General features: G+C 40.4%; 1 protein-coding gene across 13 annotated transcripts in view; it reads right to left on the reverse strand.

Moving 5' to 3' along the window:
• nrxn1a (neurexin 1a) overlaps nt 1-21,875 on the reverse strand; it is a 1,388,176-nt gene that overhangs the window by 833,125 nt on the left and 533,176 nt on the right. For 12 of the 13 annotated variants that reach the window (XM_055639808.1, XM_055639806.1, XM_055639818.1 and 9 more), the window contains 2 exons: nt 16,502-16,525; nt 15,342-15,503 (listed from right to left, as the gene is read on the reverse strand). In XM_055639808.1, coding sequence (XP_055495783.1) covers nt 15,342-15,503; nt 16,502-16,525 — 186 coding nt within the window. The remainder of the gene's footprint in view (nt 1-15,341; nt 15,504-16,501; nt 16,526-21,875) is intronic. The other variant, XM_055639811.1, reaches the window with a different exon arrangement.

Consider the following 21,875-nt stretch of genomic DNA (forward strand, 5'->3'; position numbering starts at 1 on the left):
GAACAAGGGACTGCAAAGAACCTAGAACTAGAAATTGCTTATCGAGCTAGATTTAACTTTTTTCGCTAATAAAGGGCCACCTAAGCCTCCAAAGATCCAACTTAGAGTAAGTATATTCATTTTGAAAGATCAAATTAACATCTATGATATTGATGAAGTAAACAAAAAATCAGCATGTAATTCCCAAGATCTTTAAATCAAATCGACCATGTTATGAAGTCTTCCAGTTTCATAATACAAACACATTGGCTGCCGATTGCCATCTTTCATCTCCTTGGAATATAATCATAGTCATAGAGTCTTGCAGTGTGACAACATGTCCCATCTACAGTGAAGAAGGGCCTCAACCCAAAACATCACCCATTCCTTCTCTCCAGAGATGCTGCCTGTCCCGCTGAGTTACTCCAGCTTTTTGTGTTTATCTCCCATCTACACTAGTCCCACCTGCCTGCATTTGGCCCATATCCCTCCAAACTTGTCCCATTCATGAACCTGTTGAAATGTTTCTTAAACGGTGTGATAGTGCCTGCCTCAATTACCTCCTCCAGCAGTTTGTTCAATACACCTACCACCCTTTACTTGAAAAAGTTACCATTCAGTTTCCTATTAAATATTTCCCCCCTTACTTTAAACCTATGTCCTCTGGTTCTCGACTCCCTTATTCTGGGCAAGAGACTCTATGCATCTACCCAATCTATTCATCTCATGATTTTGTAAATCTCTATAAGATCACCCTTCATCCTCCTGTGCTCCAAGGAATAGTCCATGGCTGCTCAACCTCTCCTGAAAGCTCAGGGCCTCAAGTCCTGATAACATCCTTGTAAATCTTCTCTGCATCCTTTCCAACTTAACATCTTTTCTATAATATTCTGTATTGCCCAAAACTGAACACAATACCCTAAATGTTGCCTCACCAATGTCTTATGCAATTACAACATGGCCTCCCAACTTCTATACTCAATGCTCCAACTGATGAACGCCAATGTGCCATCCATCTGCTTTACATCACTGCCTAGAGCCCTACCGTTCACCGTGTAGGTTGTGCCCATGTTAGAATGTTTACCATTTTATCCCCTGCCACCTCTGATTTCTGTTTCTGCATTCACCACCACCCTTCACTATCCTCAATCAGCACCAACTGTTCAAAACATTTTGCACTCTCCGCCTGAATTCCTTCGTCTAACAACTGAATTGCACAAGTGTATTTTCCGTACAATATAGGTGACGATCTCAGCTCAAATCATTCCCAAAAATCTCATTCCCCGTTTTATTTTATTTTATCCAATTATCGAAAGCTAGGAAATTAGGTACTGCAAATAATGAATACAAATCAGACTTGCATTTGTACTGTGGGACCTGGATTTAATTATAATAAGGAAGGTTCTATCTCCCAGAAATATTACAAAAATGAGCAGCTAGAAAAAGGCAACAGATCATATTCCAATGTTTCAACCTAAAATATTTCCATCAACATTCCACTGAATTATCTTGCCAGTTGTGGTATTAATGTTCAGACTATTGAGATATTCCAATTGCAGGTTTTTGTATGTAATAAATCAAAAAAAAACGCCTCTTTTGAGAACTATTGTGGAAAAGAAAGTATAGAATGTTTTTTTCAAACCTTCTCAAGTTACCACAATATAAAAGAGATGTTTTGATGTGGAAAAATCTACATTTTAAACTATTTTACAATTGAAGTAACCAGTGCATGGTTACAAATACAATGGCAATCATTGAGAAGAGATTTCAAAGGTGGAGGCAGGGATGAATTCCATATAATTATAATGTATGCATTCCCCATGTTTGTTTTAATTACACTTTACACACTAAAAATGATGAATTTGCGGTTCTCATGACAATGTAGAGGCCATTCCAGAATTTAATCTACACACGTGTCACAAATTATTTTTATTGCTGGGCATTATTATTTGAGATCTAGTTAAATTATTCAGGAATTTTAAATTAATTATTGCAACAAAGTGAAGTACGTGAACCGCAATATCAAATAAAGGAAATAAAGGATAAATAGTTGTGCCTTAAAAAGTTGATGTATATCTTAATTTAGCTTAAATGGCAGGCAGAATTACTATTATTCAGACAAAATGTCAAATTAATACTTTAAGATAAATATAGACTAAATAATTAGTATAAGTGGGTTTTGCACAGAGGTGTCATGATGAAGGAATCCTTTTTGTCGCGATCACGTCGTGCATAGATTTGAGGATAAAGTGCAAACCATCAATAGTGTGACAGGAAGCATTGATAAAAGATCATGCAAGGAATCTATATTTATGTTGTTACCAGCATTAAAAACTATTAATCATACTCTCAAACACAAAAATAGCATTAGACATACACTTGTCCTCTTATGTGATACAAAGAAATAGCTGCTCTCTGGCTGGTTAAACATACTGCGTAGGATTCCATAAATAGGAAGATTAAGGTATTCAAGTACGTGCTACATGAACAAATCACTCAAGTTTTACTAATTTCAGTCTCGTCTATCTCTGTAATTGCTTTTTGCGTCATGTATTTTAACTTGATGGTCATGTTGATAATTAACCGAAAAGCTCCATTAAAATGAATTCTGATGAAGTTTGACTAAAGCAGGGATGAGAAACTTGTGCCTTAACATGAACCATAGGCTTTTGTGTATGATATATGTTCATTCAATGAAACAATGTTACACTATAACAGAAGCTCAGCTGATGCTGAAAACATGTGATTATTACAAGTAGTATTATTTATCTGATTATGGAACAAGGTTGGTATCAGTAGAGTTGTGGTATGGAAACAGGCCCTTTGGCCCAACTTGCCAACACCGGCCAACATGTCCCAGCTACACTGGTCCCACCTGCCTGCACTTGGTCCATATCCCATCAAACTTGTCCTATCCATGTACTTGTCTAACTGTTTATTAAACGTTGGGATAGTCCCAGCCTCAACTACCTCCTCTGGCAGTTTGTTCCATACACCCGCCACCCTTTGTGTGAAAACGTTACCCCTCAGATTCCTATTAAATCTTTTCCCCTTCACCTTGAACCTGTCTTCTGGTCCTCGATCCCCTACTCTGGGCAAGAGATTCTGTGCATCTACCTGATCTATTCCTCTCATCATTTTATACACCTCAATAAGATCACGCCTCATCCATCAAGGAATGGAGACCCAGCCTACTCAACCTCTCCGTATAGCTCAGACCCACTAGTCCAAGTCAAGTCACATTTATTTATATAGCACATTTAAAAAAAACTCTCGTTGGCCAAAGTGCTTTACATTTGTTATAAGAATAGTATAAACAAACAAACTACATACATATATATACATATAGCCCTCGCTCAGAGGACGTCACGAAAGGCTTGGGAGTACAGATAAGTTTTTAGTCTAGACTTAAAGGAGTCGATGGAGGGGGCAGTTCTGATGGGAAGAGGGATGCTGTTCCACAGTCTAGGAGCTGCAACCGCAAAGGCGCGGTCTCCTTTACCTCGTAGATCTTCTTTGAGCCCTTTTAAGCTTGAAAATATCTTTCATAGTGCCCAGAACTGAACACAATACTGTAAATGTGCTCTCACCAACATCTTATACAACTGCAACATGACCTCACAGCCTCTAGACTCAATACTCTTGACTGATAAAGAAAAGTAATATCTATTGTTTCTTTCTATTTATATTGGACTATACTCTAGTTCAACTAGTGATTATTAGAGCTTGACCATTAACCAACTTCTTGGTTGATACACATTGCTGGCTATGGAGAGGGTCCAGAGGAGGTTTACAAGAATGATCCCAGGAATGAGTGGGTTAACATATGATGATGTTTGACGGCACTGGGCCTGTACTCTCTTTAGAAGAATGAGGGGGGACCTAATTGAAACGTACCGAATGGTGAAATGCTTGGATAGAATGGATGTGGAGATGATGTTTCCACTCGTGAGAGAATCTAGGACCAGAAGTCATAGCCTCAGAATTAAAGGATGTTCCTTCAGGAAGGAGATGAGGAGGAATTTATTTAGTCAAAGGGTGGTGAATCTGTGGAATTCTATGCCACAGAAGGCTGAAGAAGCCAAGGCAATGGATATTTTTAAGGCAGAAATAGATAGATTCTTGATTAGTACAGGGGTTATGGGGAGAAGGCAGGGGAATGGGGTTAGAAAGGAGAGATAGATCAGCCATGTTTGAAGGGCGGAGTTGATTTGATGGGCCAAATTTTGCTACTAACACTTAAGAGGGGCACAGATCATTTGTACCCTCTGATTTACACCAATTGTACTCCAGCGGCAGCTGTTCAAAGATGTTTTTATAAGAAGGCCACTTTGAGCTTCTTTTCATCCTGAAAGTAGCAGCATTTCGCATTGTGGGAAGAATTGTGAAACAAAGACCGTGTTACTACCAGTGTATTTGGAGTACTGTGTACCAACATTTTGTTTCCATAAATTTGAAATGTAATTACGATGGGGAAAAGAAAATCTGTTTTTTTTCTCTCATGTTTTTCTGTAATATGGTATTACTCACAGTCAAGCTGTATCATTGATGTTACACACGGAACTGAGTTAGATTCATACCTGCCCATTTGTAGTACTAATTATATCACTCCATTAAGTCACTTCAGCAATAAATTTTGTGATGAGGTAATGAAAATAAACTAGCTGGGTTAATGGTATTCTGCTAAAGAAATTTTTAAACTGCTCCATTAACTTTAAGGCCCTCTACATAATTGTTAACTGTATTCTTTAGATATTCCGTATAACTAATTAAATATATCATCAGCACACATTTGGAACAAAATTAATTAACAAAGAAGAAATTTCACGTACGACTAAAATATTTTAGGTGTTAGGAAAAGTAACAAGATATATTTCCTAATTTTGAGAATTGGCAGTGAGAAATAAAACAATTAGTTGAAAAAACTGGCATGCAACAAGTATGGTGGGGTCAAGGAAAGAGCGTACACATCGCGGCCCTGTTTCCACCACCACCTCCACACATAAGAAGCGCAAGACAGACACCATTGTATTCAGATGCCAGAAAGTGTGTTCAGCTCTGGCTGAACAACTTCTAATCTTGTATGTGGACTCGATAAGAAGAAGAAGAATAAGTATGGTTGAAAGAATATCAGTCGGGTAGAAGGAGGATCTGGGAAGAACACGTCCTTCAAGTTTGTTTATCCACTCCGAAAGATCCAGCGACCCTCATCACATTTTATAACTGTTTCTAAAATAACTGGAGAATTAATGTTCACAATGAGCCCCTCTGAATATCAATTATATAGCATATTGTTTTGAGATGGTCAATAAGATTGAATTAAAGGGATTATATTCCAGTCTCAGTTTCCAATGCACAAGCTAGACATTGATACTCATTTACTTGAAAATATTCTGACATCAATTCCACGTTTTAATTTTTGGTATTTGTGTCTCCTCATACAAATTGGATTAAAATATTTATCTGGAATTACCCAGTCCATAGTATTCACCACAATACAAAGAGACTTTATATGTGTACTGGCCAAAACATAAACTATCCAGGCTAGTGTCATTTATCCACTTTTAGTACAGTCTTGTAGGTTGCAAACACATTGACTGCACAATCAGTTCTTTAACTATCAATCTTCCTGTGTGTTCCTGACCTCCGTCATCTGCTTAAGATGAAATCTTCATAGCTCCAACCAATTACCACCCTCCAACCATAAGCCCGGTTATTAACATCATCATCAAGGGAAATAAGATTTTCCTATTCATTTTATCATGGTCCCGTGCAAATTTATATACTTCAATTAAAAACTCTGCTCAGTCACCTCCTTCAGAAGCTACAGTATGATATCACCAACCTGTCCAAACTTTCCTTGCAGCTAACAATTTTCATTCCTGGCAACATCCTGATAAATTTCCCTGGTCTTTTTCGAGTACTGCCATTTCCTTCCTTCTTTGTAAATATTTAACAGTACTAACTTGTGTTTTATGCTTTTAGTTTTCCCCTATTCATATGACACAAATCGTAAAGAAAATAACCTGCATGCCTTATATCCTGCCTCTTATCACCTGTTATGCTACCTGCAAGAATCTATCGACAAGAAACCAAAATTCCCTTTGAACCTCTGTTCTTAGAATCATGTAAAGGGATATAAAAGAACAATGATGTTTTGGTACAAATTCTCATCCCCATCCTTTACTGCCATCTATAGAAACCGCTTATTCCGCAACTCCTGTCTTCATTCATTCCTTCCCACCTAAACCACCCACTCCCCAGGTACTTTCCCCTGCAAACACAGGAAAAACAACACCCATCCCTATACCTCCTCCCTTACCTCCATCCAGGGACCCCAGCAGTCCTTTCCTGGTGAGACAGAGGATCACATGCATCTCTTCTAACCTCATCTACTGCATTGAGCCTCCTTTACACTGGCAAGACCAAAGACTAGGCAATCGTTTTGCTGAACACTTGTGCTCAGTCCGCCGAGGCCTGCTGGATCTTTCAGGTGCTATCCATTTAAACTTTTCTTTCCATTCCCATGCCAACCTTTGTGTCCTGAGCCTCCTCAATTGCCAGAGTGCAAACTGGAGGAAAAGCACATCATATTCCACATGGGCAGCTTACTACCTAACGGTATGAAAATTGAATGCTCCAATTAAAGGTAATTATCTACCCCCCTTCTCTCCTTGCATCTTTCCCTCCTCCCCCTTCCCTGTGCCCCACCTGGACTGTCACCCATTTCTCCCATTCACCCTTCCCTTCCACATACATTCCTTCCTCTTGCTTCACATGTCATACCCCATCTATCCTTATCTCACACTTTGTCTTTTCATCTCTTGCGTTTGTGCAGCCATCTGCCTATTAACCCCCCTCCCCACCTCAACTACCACTTACCAGGCTTTGACCTGCCACCACCTCTTTCAGCCTTTTTCTTTCCCACCACAATCAGTCTAAAGAAAGGTTGAGACCTAAAACATCACTTATCCATGTTAGACATTATTTATACAAATTTTAATAGTGTTGTGTTCCATTGATTTATGATATGTCTAACTAGCTGGAAGTGTTTACCTCACCTAGAATAATTTCTACTGTTGAGCCGCACTGGGTGAACTATGCACCCGGCTTTTAAAAAGGTGCAATACAATAAAAGCATTCTCCAGAGATTCTGCCTGAGTCGTTGATTACTCCAGCACTTTGTTTCTTTTTTTCCCTCACAATCCTTTTGTTTTAAGACAGAAGGAAACTCAAGTCCCACCAATATTTTCTCACATTTAGTTTATTTAATGGTGGAGATTACCACCATAATTATTATCTTCCATGTCCTTTGCATTTCAATGTCGAAAAATATATTCAGGATGTTGCAAGCCCTGAGCAATTTATGGTTTAATTGGGTGATTTTCTGAGCTGAGTTCTTCCATTACACAATATTTTTGGAGTTAAACACCCCTGCATCCAAAAACAACAACAGGGTCAGGGTCATGGTCTTGCTGGATGCTGCTGCTTATATCTACTGTGTTATGGACTACAGCTCAGTGTAACTTTGGAGAGATCACCAAATCGCCAAACTCAAGGGAGAGCCTACAGGTGCATACAGAATAAACACTGCAAATTGTGTATTTAGTTTAGCTTTGAGACACAGCATGGAAACAGCCCCTTGGGCCCACAGAGTCCGCGCCAACCGCGATCACTCATACACTAGTTCTATCCCACACACCAGAGACAATTTACAGACGCCAATTAACCTACAATCCCATACATCTTTGGAATGTTGGAGGAAACCGGAGCATCTGGAGAAAACCCACGTGGTCACAGGGAGATGGCACAAACTCCGTTCAGACAGCACCTGTAGTCAGGATGGGTCCTGGGTCTCTGGCGCTGTAAGGCTGCAACTCTACCGCTGTGCCGCCATACTGTTACTGTTTAAAGTTTCTTCAAGCCTTCAAATACTGCACCCATGGCCTCATAGGTACCCTCTAGTCACTGCCAGGAGTGTCTGGCTGTGGCCGCCCATTACACAAAGAACATGTCCGCTGCATGCATGGTTCTTCCCCAAACTAAAAAGGGCTGATACATGGGAAGCAATGTACCACTCTGGCCCGTCACTGGCCCGTCACTGCAACATACATTCATTCAGTAGCATCACGGCTCTCTGACTGGGGGTGTTGCTTGTATTGCATTGGACCTTTTGAAAAGCCGGGTGCATGGTTTACCCTGTGCGGCTAAACTGTAGAAATTAACCTTGGTGAGGTAAACACTACTGTTGTGTAATGAGACCGTACACAGGAGTAACCACCCATAGTCTTTATTGTAACACAAGCGGAGGAAACATTACATGCTGTTTAAGAGGGAACTGCAGATGCTGGAGAATCGAAGGTTACACGAAAAAGCTGGAGAAACTCAGCGGGTGCAGCAGCATCTATGGAGCGTAGGAAATAGGCAACGTTTCGGGCCGAAACCCTTCTTCAGACTTACATGCTATTGGCTCTGTAGTCAGCATCAAGTCTGACCGTGAGATGGTGGGGTGGGAGGTTGCAACCTTCACGTGATCCGCCCTGTTTCGACGAATGCAATCAACCGGGCGTGCACAATCAAATAAGATCAAATAGAACAAGTTGTCCTCCAACTTTAGGCTGTGCACGCCATTCACAAGAAGAAGAAGATGTGAGATGGTGAAGTGCCATTATCAATAGTCTGGGGTAGGGTTGAAGATCTGGACTGGACTTAACATGGAAAGTGCAGCATGCATAATATGTGTGGTGAGAGATATAGTAAAGGCAGACTAGTATGGTTAATCGACATCCTTCCTCTTAAGGAATTAACCCAAAATAAAATAGATATGATAATCACATGCAAAATATATGTACCACTGATTACATGTGGTAAGTATAAGTAAGCTGAAGGGAATGACACCAAAGATATTTCAACACACTCCTAGTACTTTGGGTTAGGCTTGCAGGTGCGATCTGCACGTGTACTGTACAGTCCTGCATTTTGCACTTCACCGGAGATGTGATCGGTAGTAGAACAGGAGCAGGAGAATGAAGCAGCATAGACGGCGATGAAACTGGAGACCTTGGCAGGGGTCGAGATGGCGTGGTCGTGGGCGATGCGATCAGATCAGGAGTGGTATGGTCGGGCCGGTGCCATTGGATGGGGATGGAAGTATGCTTGTCCGGTCGGGATGGTACGGAGGTGGTGCTGGTTCATTCACATGCAGGATGTGCTGTCTATTGCACCTATAGGTGCCACCGTCGACACTGTCCAGATATGAATGTGGTTCGGGAGTAGTTCCAGAGATTACACCGAGGCGGTCAAGACCCTTCTCCATTTGCAGTAGTAGTTTTTGTTGTAGCTTGGACTGGATTTTGGATGGTGTGCAAACTTGCGGTACTAGTGTCTGTTTTGCCACAGGCAGTGTGGCTCGGGTCTGTCTTGATATCAGGCGCTGGGCGGGTGAGCCCAGGACAGGAACAGGTTGAGCAAGTCTAGGAAAACCTCTGTTCCTGCTCTGTGGGATCGTTCCATCACTTGTTTCACACCCTGACAGCACATTCTGCCAGCCCGTTTGACTGTGGGTATTCGGGGCTACTGGTGATATGATGAAAGTCCCAACGTTTAGCAAATTCTGTGAAGTACTGGCTGGTAAATTGACTGCCGTTGTCGGAAAGTAGTTGATCGAGAAATGGCGTGCCAGCTTCTGCACGACCGCTGCGAAGGTGGGGCTATGGAGTAAATCAAATTCAAACTAACTGGAGTACGAGTCGACTAAGACCAGGTATTGTTTGCCATGCCAATCAAAAATGCGTATTGCCACAGTGGGCCATGGAAGGTCGGGAACCGGGTGTGAGAGAAGTGGCTGCTTTTGTTGGTGTGGTGCAAAACTGTTGAACACTGCACAGGACTCTACCTTTTCATGTATATAATCATTCATTCCAGGCAAAAAAAACATGCTTTTTGCTCTTAGAATAGTCACCTCTGCGCCTGGGTATCCCCCACGGATGGCATCAAAGTATTTGTTGTATAGGGAGGTAGGAATTACAGCTTTGTGGCCCTTTACGATAATACCATCTTGTAGTAGTACTAGCTCGTCACGAATGGAGAAGGGCAGAATTAGGAGTGGTAGTCTGCATTGCTTGTCCAGCCACCAGTGCTGTATGGGAGTAATCGCAACGTATCGTCAGCAGCAGTCTGTGCTGCCAGGTCCTCCAAATAGGACGATTGAACATAGGAGACCATCATGACAATGAAGCTGTCAGCCAAGTGCATGTCTTTGCCATGTTTGTAAATCACAGTAATGTCATACTTCTGTAGTTGTAAAATCATACGTTGGAGACGTGCTGGAGCAGTGTGTGTCGGTTTGTTCAGAATGCTAATCAGTGGTTGATGGTAACTCGGTTTCAATTGTGACTGTTTTTCTGAAGATGAGAGAAACTGTTGAGTGGAGCCAGTTGATGAGCCGCTGTACCAAAGGTGACCAGCCTAGGTCATTACAGGCATCAATTGCAAGCAGAGAAGTCAATTTCTCTCGGACGTTAAAGAAGCTCAGATTGTTCACACGTGACGATAGATGGCACTGGAACAAAAACTCTTCCAATAGGTTGCACCGTTCCCCCCACAAAAGGGACTAACGTAGCAGTAGTTTGTTTGATGACTTTAGCATTCCGAAACCTGTGGAGTTCAGATACGGATAAAACGTTGCAACGATCTATCGTATCGAGTTTAGCAATAACATTCGCTTCATTAATGAGGGTGGCCATGGGATCTTGGTGTTTACAAGACAACTCCGACGAGCAATGTATGTTGATACTCAGTCCATCGATAGCAGGCACAACGATTCTCAGCCCTTTCCAGAGTGAGGCCTGCATCATGTATATGTCCATCAGGTACCTTGTCATTGAGAATGCCATATACCCGTCTGTCATGAATGAGACTATCACACAGGTTTTCAAACTCGCATCGGCCAGCGATGTGTTTTAAAGAACTGATATAGGCTTTGACTGGCTCACCTTGCCTCTGGCTGCACGCAATAAATCTGTGGTGCTCCCATTACGAGATTGGTGCGTAGCTAACACAGCTGTCCGAACTTGTTCTTCTGTAGATTCCACCGGGACAATCTGAACACCCGCGGGATTTACCTGGGCTGGGGCGTAGTGGAATCGGCGTGCACGTCAAATGGCTTCTGTACCAGCCAAATTGAGGGGAATAAATGCACGAATGTCTGGCGGTGCAGCATGATGTGCTGCATGGATGTAAACGGCGAAGTCCTCTTTGAAGATGCGTCAACGCTCAGCGAGGTCGCCATCAAACACAAGCTGTTCAGGCTTACGAAACGTAGCAGCCATAGCGATATAACAAACAGGCAAAAAAAAAAAGACTAAAACAAACTGGAACCAAACGATTAATGGGTCCAAACTTTCCGACACCATGCCATGTAATGAGACCCATTCACACGAGTAACAACTCATAGGCTTTATTGTAACACAAGCGGAGGAAACATTACATGCTATCGTCTCCGTAGTCAGCATCAAGTCTGACCGTGAGATGGCGCATTTATCAATAGTCCGGGGTAGGGATGAAAATCCAGACTGGACTACATATGGAATGTGCAGCATGCATAATATGTGTGGTGTAAAGGCTGACTAGTATGGTTAATCTACAACCACCGGTAAGGAAAACTTATCATAAATCAATAGAATGCAACATAATTAAAACAGATATAGATAATGCCTATATTGGAAACTCACAACAGAAGATATTGATCATTGTGTGTTTTTCAAAAACAGCGTAATGGTGACACATAATGCTGCATTAATGCGATTAGGTATTAAAGCATTTCTCCCATGGTGCAAATGTCACCCATTTTGCACTGTACATGTAAATTTCAGTAGCACTTGCATACTTTCTGCATTTGCTTTATAATTTCCATATTGCATTATTTGACTTAACAAACCTTCCTGGTTTGGCATTATCAGCAAATGAACAATATGTCTTTAATTTCCAACTTTGTTCATTTCTAGGAACAGAATTAAGCCATTCAGCCCATCAAGTATGCTCCGCTATTCAATCATGGCGGATCTACAGTGCATTCAGAAAGTATTCAGACTCCTTCAGTTTTTCCACATTTTGCTACCTTATTCAAAAATTGATTTAATTCTTTTTTTGTTATCATCAATCTACACACAATACCCCATAATAAAAAAAAACAAAAAAAGGTTGTCATAAGGTTTTGCAAAGTAATTACAAATAAATAACTTAAATATCACATTTACATAAGTATTCAGACCCTTTACTCAATACTTTGTTGAGGTACCTTTGGCAGCGATTACAGCCTCAAGTCTTCTTCGGTATGACACTACAAGCTTGGTACACTTTTCTCCCATTCTTCTCTGCAGTCCTCTCAAGCTCTATCAGGTTGGATGGGGAGAGTCGATACACAGGTATTTTCAGGTCCATCCAGAGACGTTCGATCAGGTCCAGGCTCTGGCTGTGCCACTCAAGGACATTCACAGACTTGTCATAAAGCCACTCTTGCGTTGCCTTGGCTGTGTGCTTAGGGTTGTTGTCCTGTTGGAAGATGAACCTCCGCCCCAGTCTGAGGTCCGGAATGCTCTGGAGCAGGTTTTTTTATCAAGGATCTCTGTACTTTGCTCTGTTCATCTTTCCCTCGATTTTGACTAGTCTCCCAGTTCCTGCCATTGAAAAACATCCTCACAGCATGACGCTGCCACCACCGTGCTTCACCGTAGGTATGGCATTGGTCAGGTGATGAGCAGTGCCTGGTTTCCTCCAGACGTGACGCTTGGCATTCAGGCTAAAGAGTTAAATCTTGGTTTCATCAGACCAGAGAACCCTGTTTCACATGCCTTTTGGCAAACTCCAAGCGGGCTGTCATGTTTTGTTTACTGAGGAGTGGCCACCGTCTGGCCACTCTACCATAAAGGCCTGATTGGTAGAGTGCTGCAGATATAGTTGTCCTTCTGGAAGGTTCTCAAATCTCCACAGAGGAACTCTGGAGCTCTGTCAGAGTGACCATTGGGTTGTTGGTCACCTCCCGGACCAAGGCCCTCCTCCCCCGATTGCTCAGTTTGGCCGGGCGGCCAACTCTATGAAGAGTCCTGGTGGTTCCAAAGTTCTTCCATTTAAGAATGATGGAGGCCACTTTGCTCTTCGGGACCTACAATGCTGCAGAAATTGTTTTATACCCTTCCCCAGATCTGTGTCTCGACTCAATACTGTCTCAGAGGACTACGGATAATTCCTTTGTTTTTATGGCTTGGTTTTTGCTCTGACATACACTGTCAACTGTGGGACATTATATAGACAGGTGTGTCTATATACAGGATGAACCTAAGCTCAATTTTGAGTGTCATAGCAAAGGTTCTAAATACTTATGTAAATGTGATATTTCAGTTCTTTCTTTTTAATTACTTTGCAAACATTTCTAAACACCTGTTTTTGTTCTTCATTGTGGGGTATTGTGTGTAGATTGATGAAAAAAAGAAAATAATTTAATCCATTTTAAAATAAGGTTGTAACGTAACAAAATGTGGAAAAAGAAGGGGTCTGAGTACGTTCTGAATGCACTGTATCTTTCCTTCTTAACCCCTTTCTCCTGCTCTCCATAACCCCTGACACCTGTAATAATCAAGAATCTGTCAATCTCTGCCTTGAAAAAATACATTGACTGCCTCCATAGTCATCTATGGCAGGGAATTCCACAGATTTGCCACTGAACCAATTTCTGTAAAACCCACCCAGCATCTCTTTGCCTCTTGATTGCAACGGCACCACATTTTAGAAGAGGAACTCTGTGCGACAGTTAAGGAGTTGGGCAGATATTCACCTGCCTGATCTGCTGAGTAATTCCAGCATTTTGTGTCTACCGGGCAAATATTCACTCCTTGGATGGTCACACCACATGTATACATATCATAGCAATGCCAGTGCAGTGCCTCCAAATTCAATTCCAATGGCATCAATGTAATAAACCTTAGAGGAAGAGTACAGTTATGAATACTACTGTATTTTGTGTTTAACGACACTGTCTGTGGATGAATTTATAGATACACATGTTTAGCAGAAATCGTGAACTTCAATGACAGGTTGTCAAAAGATGCATAAATGTAGTTCAAAAAAATATATTTAAAATTATACGTTGTCTGAAGATAGTATATGTTATTAATAGGAAATCATCAAATAGAAACCATACTTTCAATTGCCAAGGCAGATTGATGACATTCTAATAACGTTTGCACAGATCTTATCTGAATAGTAATTTACGATACAGATTTACAAGCATATATCTCACATACACAACAGCATCCACTGGTGTTCAGTGCATGTTAAATGTTACAGGATAGACACAAAAACCTGGAAAAACTCAGCGGGTCAGAGAGCATCTCTGTTAAAGGCATCTGCATCGTCCACCAATGGAGTGGTCCACAATGCAGCAGCAGGGTTTGATGAGACAGCTGTTGCCTGCTTTAGTGCAATTTGAAGGGGATCAGCCTGACCCAAGAAACACCTGAGAAGTCTAGTCTTTGAATCTTCCTTCAGATAGTCTCCTTAAAAGTTTTGCACCTAAACTATGTTTCCATTATTTCTAAACCTGCTGGTACTGAGCACAATGCGCATGGGCTACTATATTGCATGCTTAGCTCTACTGACTGAGGAAGAAACTCCAGCACACAATTTAATAAATAAATATTGTTTCTCAGTTTATCAGATGTATTCAAAACAAATTGTGTTTACTATATTAGAAACACCATCAGATTAATCATTCTGCTATTGCTCTTATGAAATGTCAATAGAAAATAGGTCAAGAATCCGTCAACAACATAACCAACGACTGCATTTTAATCTGTAGTTGATTTTCAATCTTAATCATTTACTCTGAAGAATGACCCTTAAGTGCTTCAAGCATGACATTATCTTTTCATCTCATTTCTAATCAGGGCATCACATTCTCCTATGCGAGTAATTATTACAAAAGTAATTGGATGGGAATAAAGGGCATCAATTAGTAACATATGTCACAAAATAAACTTGCTTTAAAACCAGATACCATGAATTTGAATCCAAAAGTTGCTCATTGCTTGATTCTCCCTACCTTAATTGAGTGAGTTTTATTTGTCCTCCGTCAAACTGCTGTATGGAGAATGGTGGGGGAAAAATATATATTATTCAACTCATTCTCTTTGACCTGGTTTTCCACTAGGTCCAGAACCTCAAAGTGGTCCACGTCAATGCACACAACATGTCTCCTTCTCAACTGGAGCAGTATGCACATTAATGAGGGGAAAATACAAACCTTTCCAAAACCAAGGGTCTAAATCCCACCACCTAAAATATTTGCTATTCAAAAATGAACCTACCTCCTTCAGGCAACCCATAAAATTATTGCTGACTGGTGAACCTGGAAGATCAGCAGTGCTGGGACTGCCTCCAACATAGAAAAAGTCATCAGAGCCTAGCATGGTGTAATCCTCCTGTGTGTATCCCGTGGTGGTCAGTATTCCATCTACTGAGATTGTCACCTACATAACAAAACACAAGGAAAAGATGCAATATTCATATTAAGGCAAACACCTTTAGTTCAGGTTCTTGTGTATGACCTGCAGACAGCAACCCATTTTCATGTCTGATTAGTCTCAGTGCTCTCATCTGGTGGTCCAATAATCCCCCTCCCAAAATGATCTAAAAACTACTTTAGAAAATATGTTAGCCAAATAGAAAACTGATGTTAATATTTTTCCTAATGCAACAAAATTTGTTTTTAGCAGACACAAAAACGGTGTTAGTAGAATGTTTCATAAGTTAGTTGAATTAAATGTAAATATTAGTAAGTTTGTCCAATATATGCGTTTAAAGATTAAAAACGTGCAGCTGGTTGAAATAAATCCCATCAGACAAAGCACAAGCTTTTAGGAGCAACTGCTGTATTGTCATCACTGTAAGCACTACCAACAGAGCTCTAGCTTTATTTGATCGTGCAACTGCCTTTTTTAATCTTTCCTTTTTTTTTTATTAAAAAAAAGTAACGTGCAGAAAAATAACCTGCTGGAAAATAATGTAATTAAAAAGCACACTCAGGTCTTACAACTGATGTGCACATGCAGAGCAAACAGAAAGGGGAAGACACCAAAATTGCTTGCAACGAAGAACAGATGTATGGATGTAGCATTTCAGACATTCCCAGTCCACGTCTTCATGCCATGCATTGTGTATGGTCAGGAACTGGCTGAGCCAGTGAACCCAGGGCCAGCCACCATTTAGCTTGATCCCCCGAAAACCGCAGCTTGATGCAACCGCTTGTAACTTTTATGATGCCCCTGAAGAGGTTTGAATAGATTTTGATAGAAACAGATAAAGAAGGTCAACAACAGATGAAAGGAGGATTTCAAAGTAAGCAGAAGAGTACCAACCCCAGTTCCTCTTTTGTTAATGATGTCTACAGTAAAGAAAGAAAACACACGGCAAACCCAAACTAAGAAACAATTAGAATGATATCTACCGAACAATGTAGTTTGTTTACCATAGCGTGTCCGATGCCTGCGTGCTTTGCGGAGAAGGGGGGGAGAAAGGAAATTAAAACTGTGAACAGAATAACGATTGTTACTCAAAAATATGATGGTCACTACCATGTTAGTACATTATTTGATTAAGGTAACGGTTAGTAGAATGACACATTCCATGAATGACATGTTAGTTATTAAGCATGTTAGTAACATATAAGAAAGGCAAAATAATTTTACAAGAAAAAAGCAGACTAACAAGTATGCCATCAATAATATTAATAGCAGTATTAAAATGTTAATATTGCTAAACCTTAGTTATGAACAGGGACTCTATACTTACTTTGAACCCATGACAGTTAGTATAAATATCACCTTCACTGTTGTTGTTTTAGATTTTTTTAAATTTCTGTAATGAACAGATTTTAAAGAAATTTCTTGTTTTGTGTTATTAATCGATTTATGTTTAAGTAATCTTGATAATAATTGAACATAAAACCCCAATAAAGTCCTTGAAAGTGTTCAGCTTTCTATGCACATATTGATGAAGTTAAGAATCACTTTAGTGCAAAACTAAAGGAATGAAGAGAATTGTTTTGCTTTTTATCTGCTCTGTAATGCACAGAAACTGAATCTATAGAATTTTATACATTTCAAATGGTCAATTCTATTCCTATTACCCAAGAAAAGACAGATCCAGATGAAACAATGTCTATGTCATTAGTATTACTTAAATTAATAAACTAAAAATGTAACAAATGTGCATTTAAGAAATGTACCTTCAATCTTCATGTAAATGTAATATTTTATCTAATCCCCAATGTCCACTAATACCTTTGCACTGAGCAAACAGGATTTATGTGAGAAGAATGGATTGTCATTTTGTAACAAGCAGGAAAATAGGAATTAATATTACTGATATAGATGTTGGAAACCATTCTAAGCTGAACAAACAGTTGTGAGTTATCTTTCCTTTCCAGACTAATTGAATTTAAATAGAGTACTGTACCCAAGGACTTAGAATTATCCTTAAGAAGATACACTTCTCAATGCACTTTACAGTTGCATTGCATCACAAGAGCAGACCTCAAACATGTGCGGAACAATTGGTTGGTGTTTTTGAGGACCTTTTCAACCTCTTACTAATGTCTGAGGTACCGCATGTTTTGAAAGAACATCCATATTGCCAGAGTCCCCTGAAGGGCAAGGGGTCATGTCTCAATAACCGGCAGTGGAACTGACCTTGTGGTGGTGAAGGGCTGTGAGAGTTTAGTTATGATGCAATTCACCTACCAACACAACAAATCAACAGGGGATGCAATCTTGCTGGGTCTCCATTATGCACTGGACCACCTTGGACGATAAGAACATTTACATCAGGTAGTTGTTCATTGACTGGTGCTCATCTCTAAACATATCAGAGAATGGGACACTGCTCTTCCTTATGCAAATGGATCCTCGACTTCCTCAATGGAGACCAAAACCAGTATAAATTGGCAATGACACTTCCTCCTCATTAACCATCAACACAGAAGAACCTCATCACTGTGTGCTCAATCCTGTGCTCTAATCTCTCTGTATACAATGTAGCTAGGTCCAACACCATCTTTAAATTCAGATGATATTATTGGTGAAGGACACATAATGGGTAATGATGAGTCAAGAGTACAGCAGGAAGATTGATAATCTGATTCAATGGTTTCAGAACAACAGGAGTGACATCAAGAAGCTGACTGTTGTTTTCAGGAACTGAAAGCTGAAGTTCCATGAGCCTATCTTCATCAACAGGATGGCATGAAGAGAGTCAACAACTTCAAATTTCTGGGCATGTATATCTATGAAGATCTCTCCTGGGCCTAGCACATTGTTGCAACCACAAATGAATCACTTTCTCTCCTCTGCTTCCTTGGAATGTTCGTTATGCTGTTGAATATTCTATTGAGCTTCAAAGATGAATGATAGAGAGTTGACTATCACGGCCTTGTTCAGTTACTCGAACGCTCAGGAATTGAAGGAAGCTGCAGGTAATGATAGACACAACCCAGTCATGGGTACTCATCTCTCCACCATTGAAGTTAATGATGGAAGGCACTGTCTCAAGAAGACTCTGGCCACACTCTCGGCTTGCTACTCCCATTGAGAAGGTGGCACAGGAGCCTGAAAATAGTGACTTTCAGCTTCAAGAAGAGCTTCTGAGCAACCATCAGGCTCTTAAACACTGCACTATTACCCCAACCTTAGCAATTATGATCTACTGTGGACTTTGTATTTATGGCACTACAGACTTTGGTATTGTACTATTCTGGTCTACGTACCTAGTATATCACTGATTATTAATTCATTGTATTATTGATTATCCTACATTTATTTATGTTATTGCATTACAGGGCCTAACAAGATGTAGCATGTTCGAATTTTGTTGTTCTGTTACCAGTACATCCATTAATTAAATACTCTTGACATAATGGGCCAGCAAGTTGTCAGTAGAATCATTAAGGAAATATCGTTTCCTTTGTGACTAATCGGGATTTCCAAAGAGTTGTTATTAAAGGTAAAGATCCTGATGTGTTAATGATGTTTCTTCCAAGCTGGAACATCAATGCTTCATGACGTTAGACTTCAACTGGTTGATCCCATACATTGGGCTTAATAAAGGCAAACATAGCAAACATTATAAAGGTTCCATGGTAAGATTAGCAGCAATTAATGGAGGTTCCTTAATTGTAACTGTTTCCATTTCCACATGATGCTGTAACTTGCTGAAAGTCACCAGAATTTTATGTTTTCGCATCATCAACTGAGTTTATTTCTTCTGGCATTATTTATACTGAGTTAATTTATTGATTTTGATGAAGAGTCTTTGTTTTGAAATGTTAACTTTGTTTTTCTTTCCCCTATTATCCACAGACTTCAATGGAACTAAATATTGCATGCAGAATGCAGCACACAAGCATGACTGCAAATACACATTTAGAACAAATTAAAGGGGACATTTCTACTCCCATTCTCTGAAGTTAAACTAATTCAGACATAATTTGTTGGCATGCTTTTGAACTTGAGACAGTTGCTCTCAATGTAATGTATCATTATCTTTGAATCAATTAGCAGCATTTTTAATATTTTTTTGCTGGCCATCATGTATTGTTGACACTGGTTCCGTGTTGACAATGTGCCTTACATTTCCTACATTGCAGTTGGGAATATGCTTCAAAAGGTGGTTCAACAGCCATAAAACAGACACAAGAGATGGCAGATGCTGTAATGTGAAGCAACAATCAATTGGTTGGTGAAACTAAGTGGGTTGAGCAGCATCTGTGGAGAGAAGGAATTGTCGATGTTTCTAGTTTAAAGCTTGCATCAGGACTGAGAGTGGAGAGCAACACGGCCATTATAAAGGCGTGAGGGAGAGTAGAGAAGGCTGGTAAGTGGTTGGTGGAATAGGGGAGAAGATTTAATCTCATTTGGAACAGTATTGATTAATTACCTACAGTCAGTGTGACTTAGTGCACGGCCGATCTTGTCTTACTAATTTGATTGAGTTTTTTGAGAAGGTGATCGATGAGGGTGGGATGGTGGATGCAATTTACATGGATTTCAGTAAGGCATTTGATGAAGTCCCCCAGAGTTTTTCCAGAAGATTAAGATATACACGATCAACAATGACGGGCATATGGATACGGAACTGGGTAACTGATTGAAGACAGTGGGTTGTGGTGGAAGGACAATATTCAGGCTGGAGATCTCTGACCAGTGGAGTTCTGCAGATGGATCGAGTTTAATCTGAGCAAGTGTGTGGTGTTGCACTTAGGGAGGTCAAATGTCAGGGGAAAATATGCAGTTTATGGCATGACAATGAACAGCATTAATATACAGAGGGAACTTGGGATCCAATTCCATAACACCCTGAAAGTGGTAACACAAGTAGATAGAATGGTAAAGAAAGCATATGGTATGCTTCCTCTCATAGGTTGGGGCATTGAGTATTGAGTGAAGACATCATGATGCAGCTTTATAGGACTTTGGTTCAGCTGCATTTGAATTTTTGTGTGCAGTTCTGGTTGTCCCCCTTACATGAAATTAGTGGATGGTTTGGATTGGGTCCAGAGGATTAAGGGGTATTATGTAAAAGGACAGGTTGGACAGACTTGGATTGTTTTCTCTGGAATGCTGGAGGTGATGAGAGACCTGATATATAAAATTATGAGAGATATGAATAGGGTAGACAATCAGAATCGTTTTCCTCGGACGGAAAATAATAAAATTCAAGAAGGCATAGCTTGAAGGTGAGAGGGCCACAGTTTAAAGGAGATGTGTGGGGCATTTTGTTACACAGAGGGTGATGAGTGCCTGGAATGAGGTGCCTGGGGTGCTGTTTTTGAAGTAGATATTGAACGTTAGTGACATTTAAAATACTTTTGCATAGGAATATGGAGGTGCAGGTTATTGAAGGAAATGGGATATGTGCAGGTAGATAAGTGATGATCTTGGCATCATGTCTGGTACAGACATTGTGGGCTGAAGGGCCTGTACTTGTGCACTGTTCTTTGCACTAAAAAGCAGCAGTTCATGTTTGTGGGCTGAACCACCATGGAATTGTAAAACATCTGCATTGATATTACTTTGATAAATATTCAGAGGACAGCAGCTCGATAATCAGTGGGGTCAAAGTACTATGAGCATGAACTCCTTTGCAGGGTCAGGAAAACTCAACACTTTCTATAGGGAATGGTTTGTTTGGCTCCTCCCACCCTAACATGGATTTCCCTTGATTGGCTCTCTGGTTGTGGCTCTGCATAAAGTTAGGAACACCATTGATAGCTTTAACCCTGCATCTTTTTAGTTCATCTAGCCAAGAAATGAACAGTTGTAAGGACTGACTTCAGGAGTGGGGACGTGATGCTAGGTGCCCATCTCTAGATTTCCACTGAGTGGGTATGGCTCTTCTTCATAGCTGGGAATGGGACAAATTAAGCTTGTTGAGCTGCTGGGAGTGTTGTCGGGAGCGGGTGGCAATGTCTTAAATGATTCTGATTATTGTTCATCCCCCTGGCCACCCTGGTTTAACCATATTGGAGTCACCCCCTTCTCCCACCCTCCTTGCAGTTTAACAAGCTCCTTTTGTCTCCTTCCCAGTTCTGAAGAACAAACTTCAATCTGTGTTAAGTGTTAACTCTTTTTTCTTCCCACAGATACAGCCCAACCTGCTGAGTATTTCCATCATTTTCCATTTTTATTTTAGATTTCCAGAATCTAAAGAATTTGTTTTTTATCAGCTCATGTGCAATGTGCAAACATCTCGTGTAAAATCCACACATCGGGTCCATCTTCATCTATTATAATTTTTTTTCCCAGTTTTACATAAATCAACATGAATCAGCTTTTTACACGTTAACA

This window comes from Leucoraja erinacea, chromosome 8 (genome assembly GCF_028641065.1).
Source record: "Leucoraja erinacea ecotype New England chromosome 8, Leri_hhj_1, whole genome shotgun sequence".
Lineage (NCBI taxonomy): Eukaryota > Metazoa > Chordata > Chondrichthyes > Rajiformes > Rajidae > Leucoraja > Leucoraja erinaceus.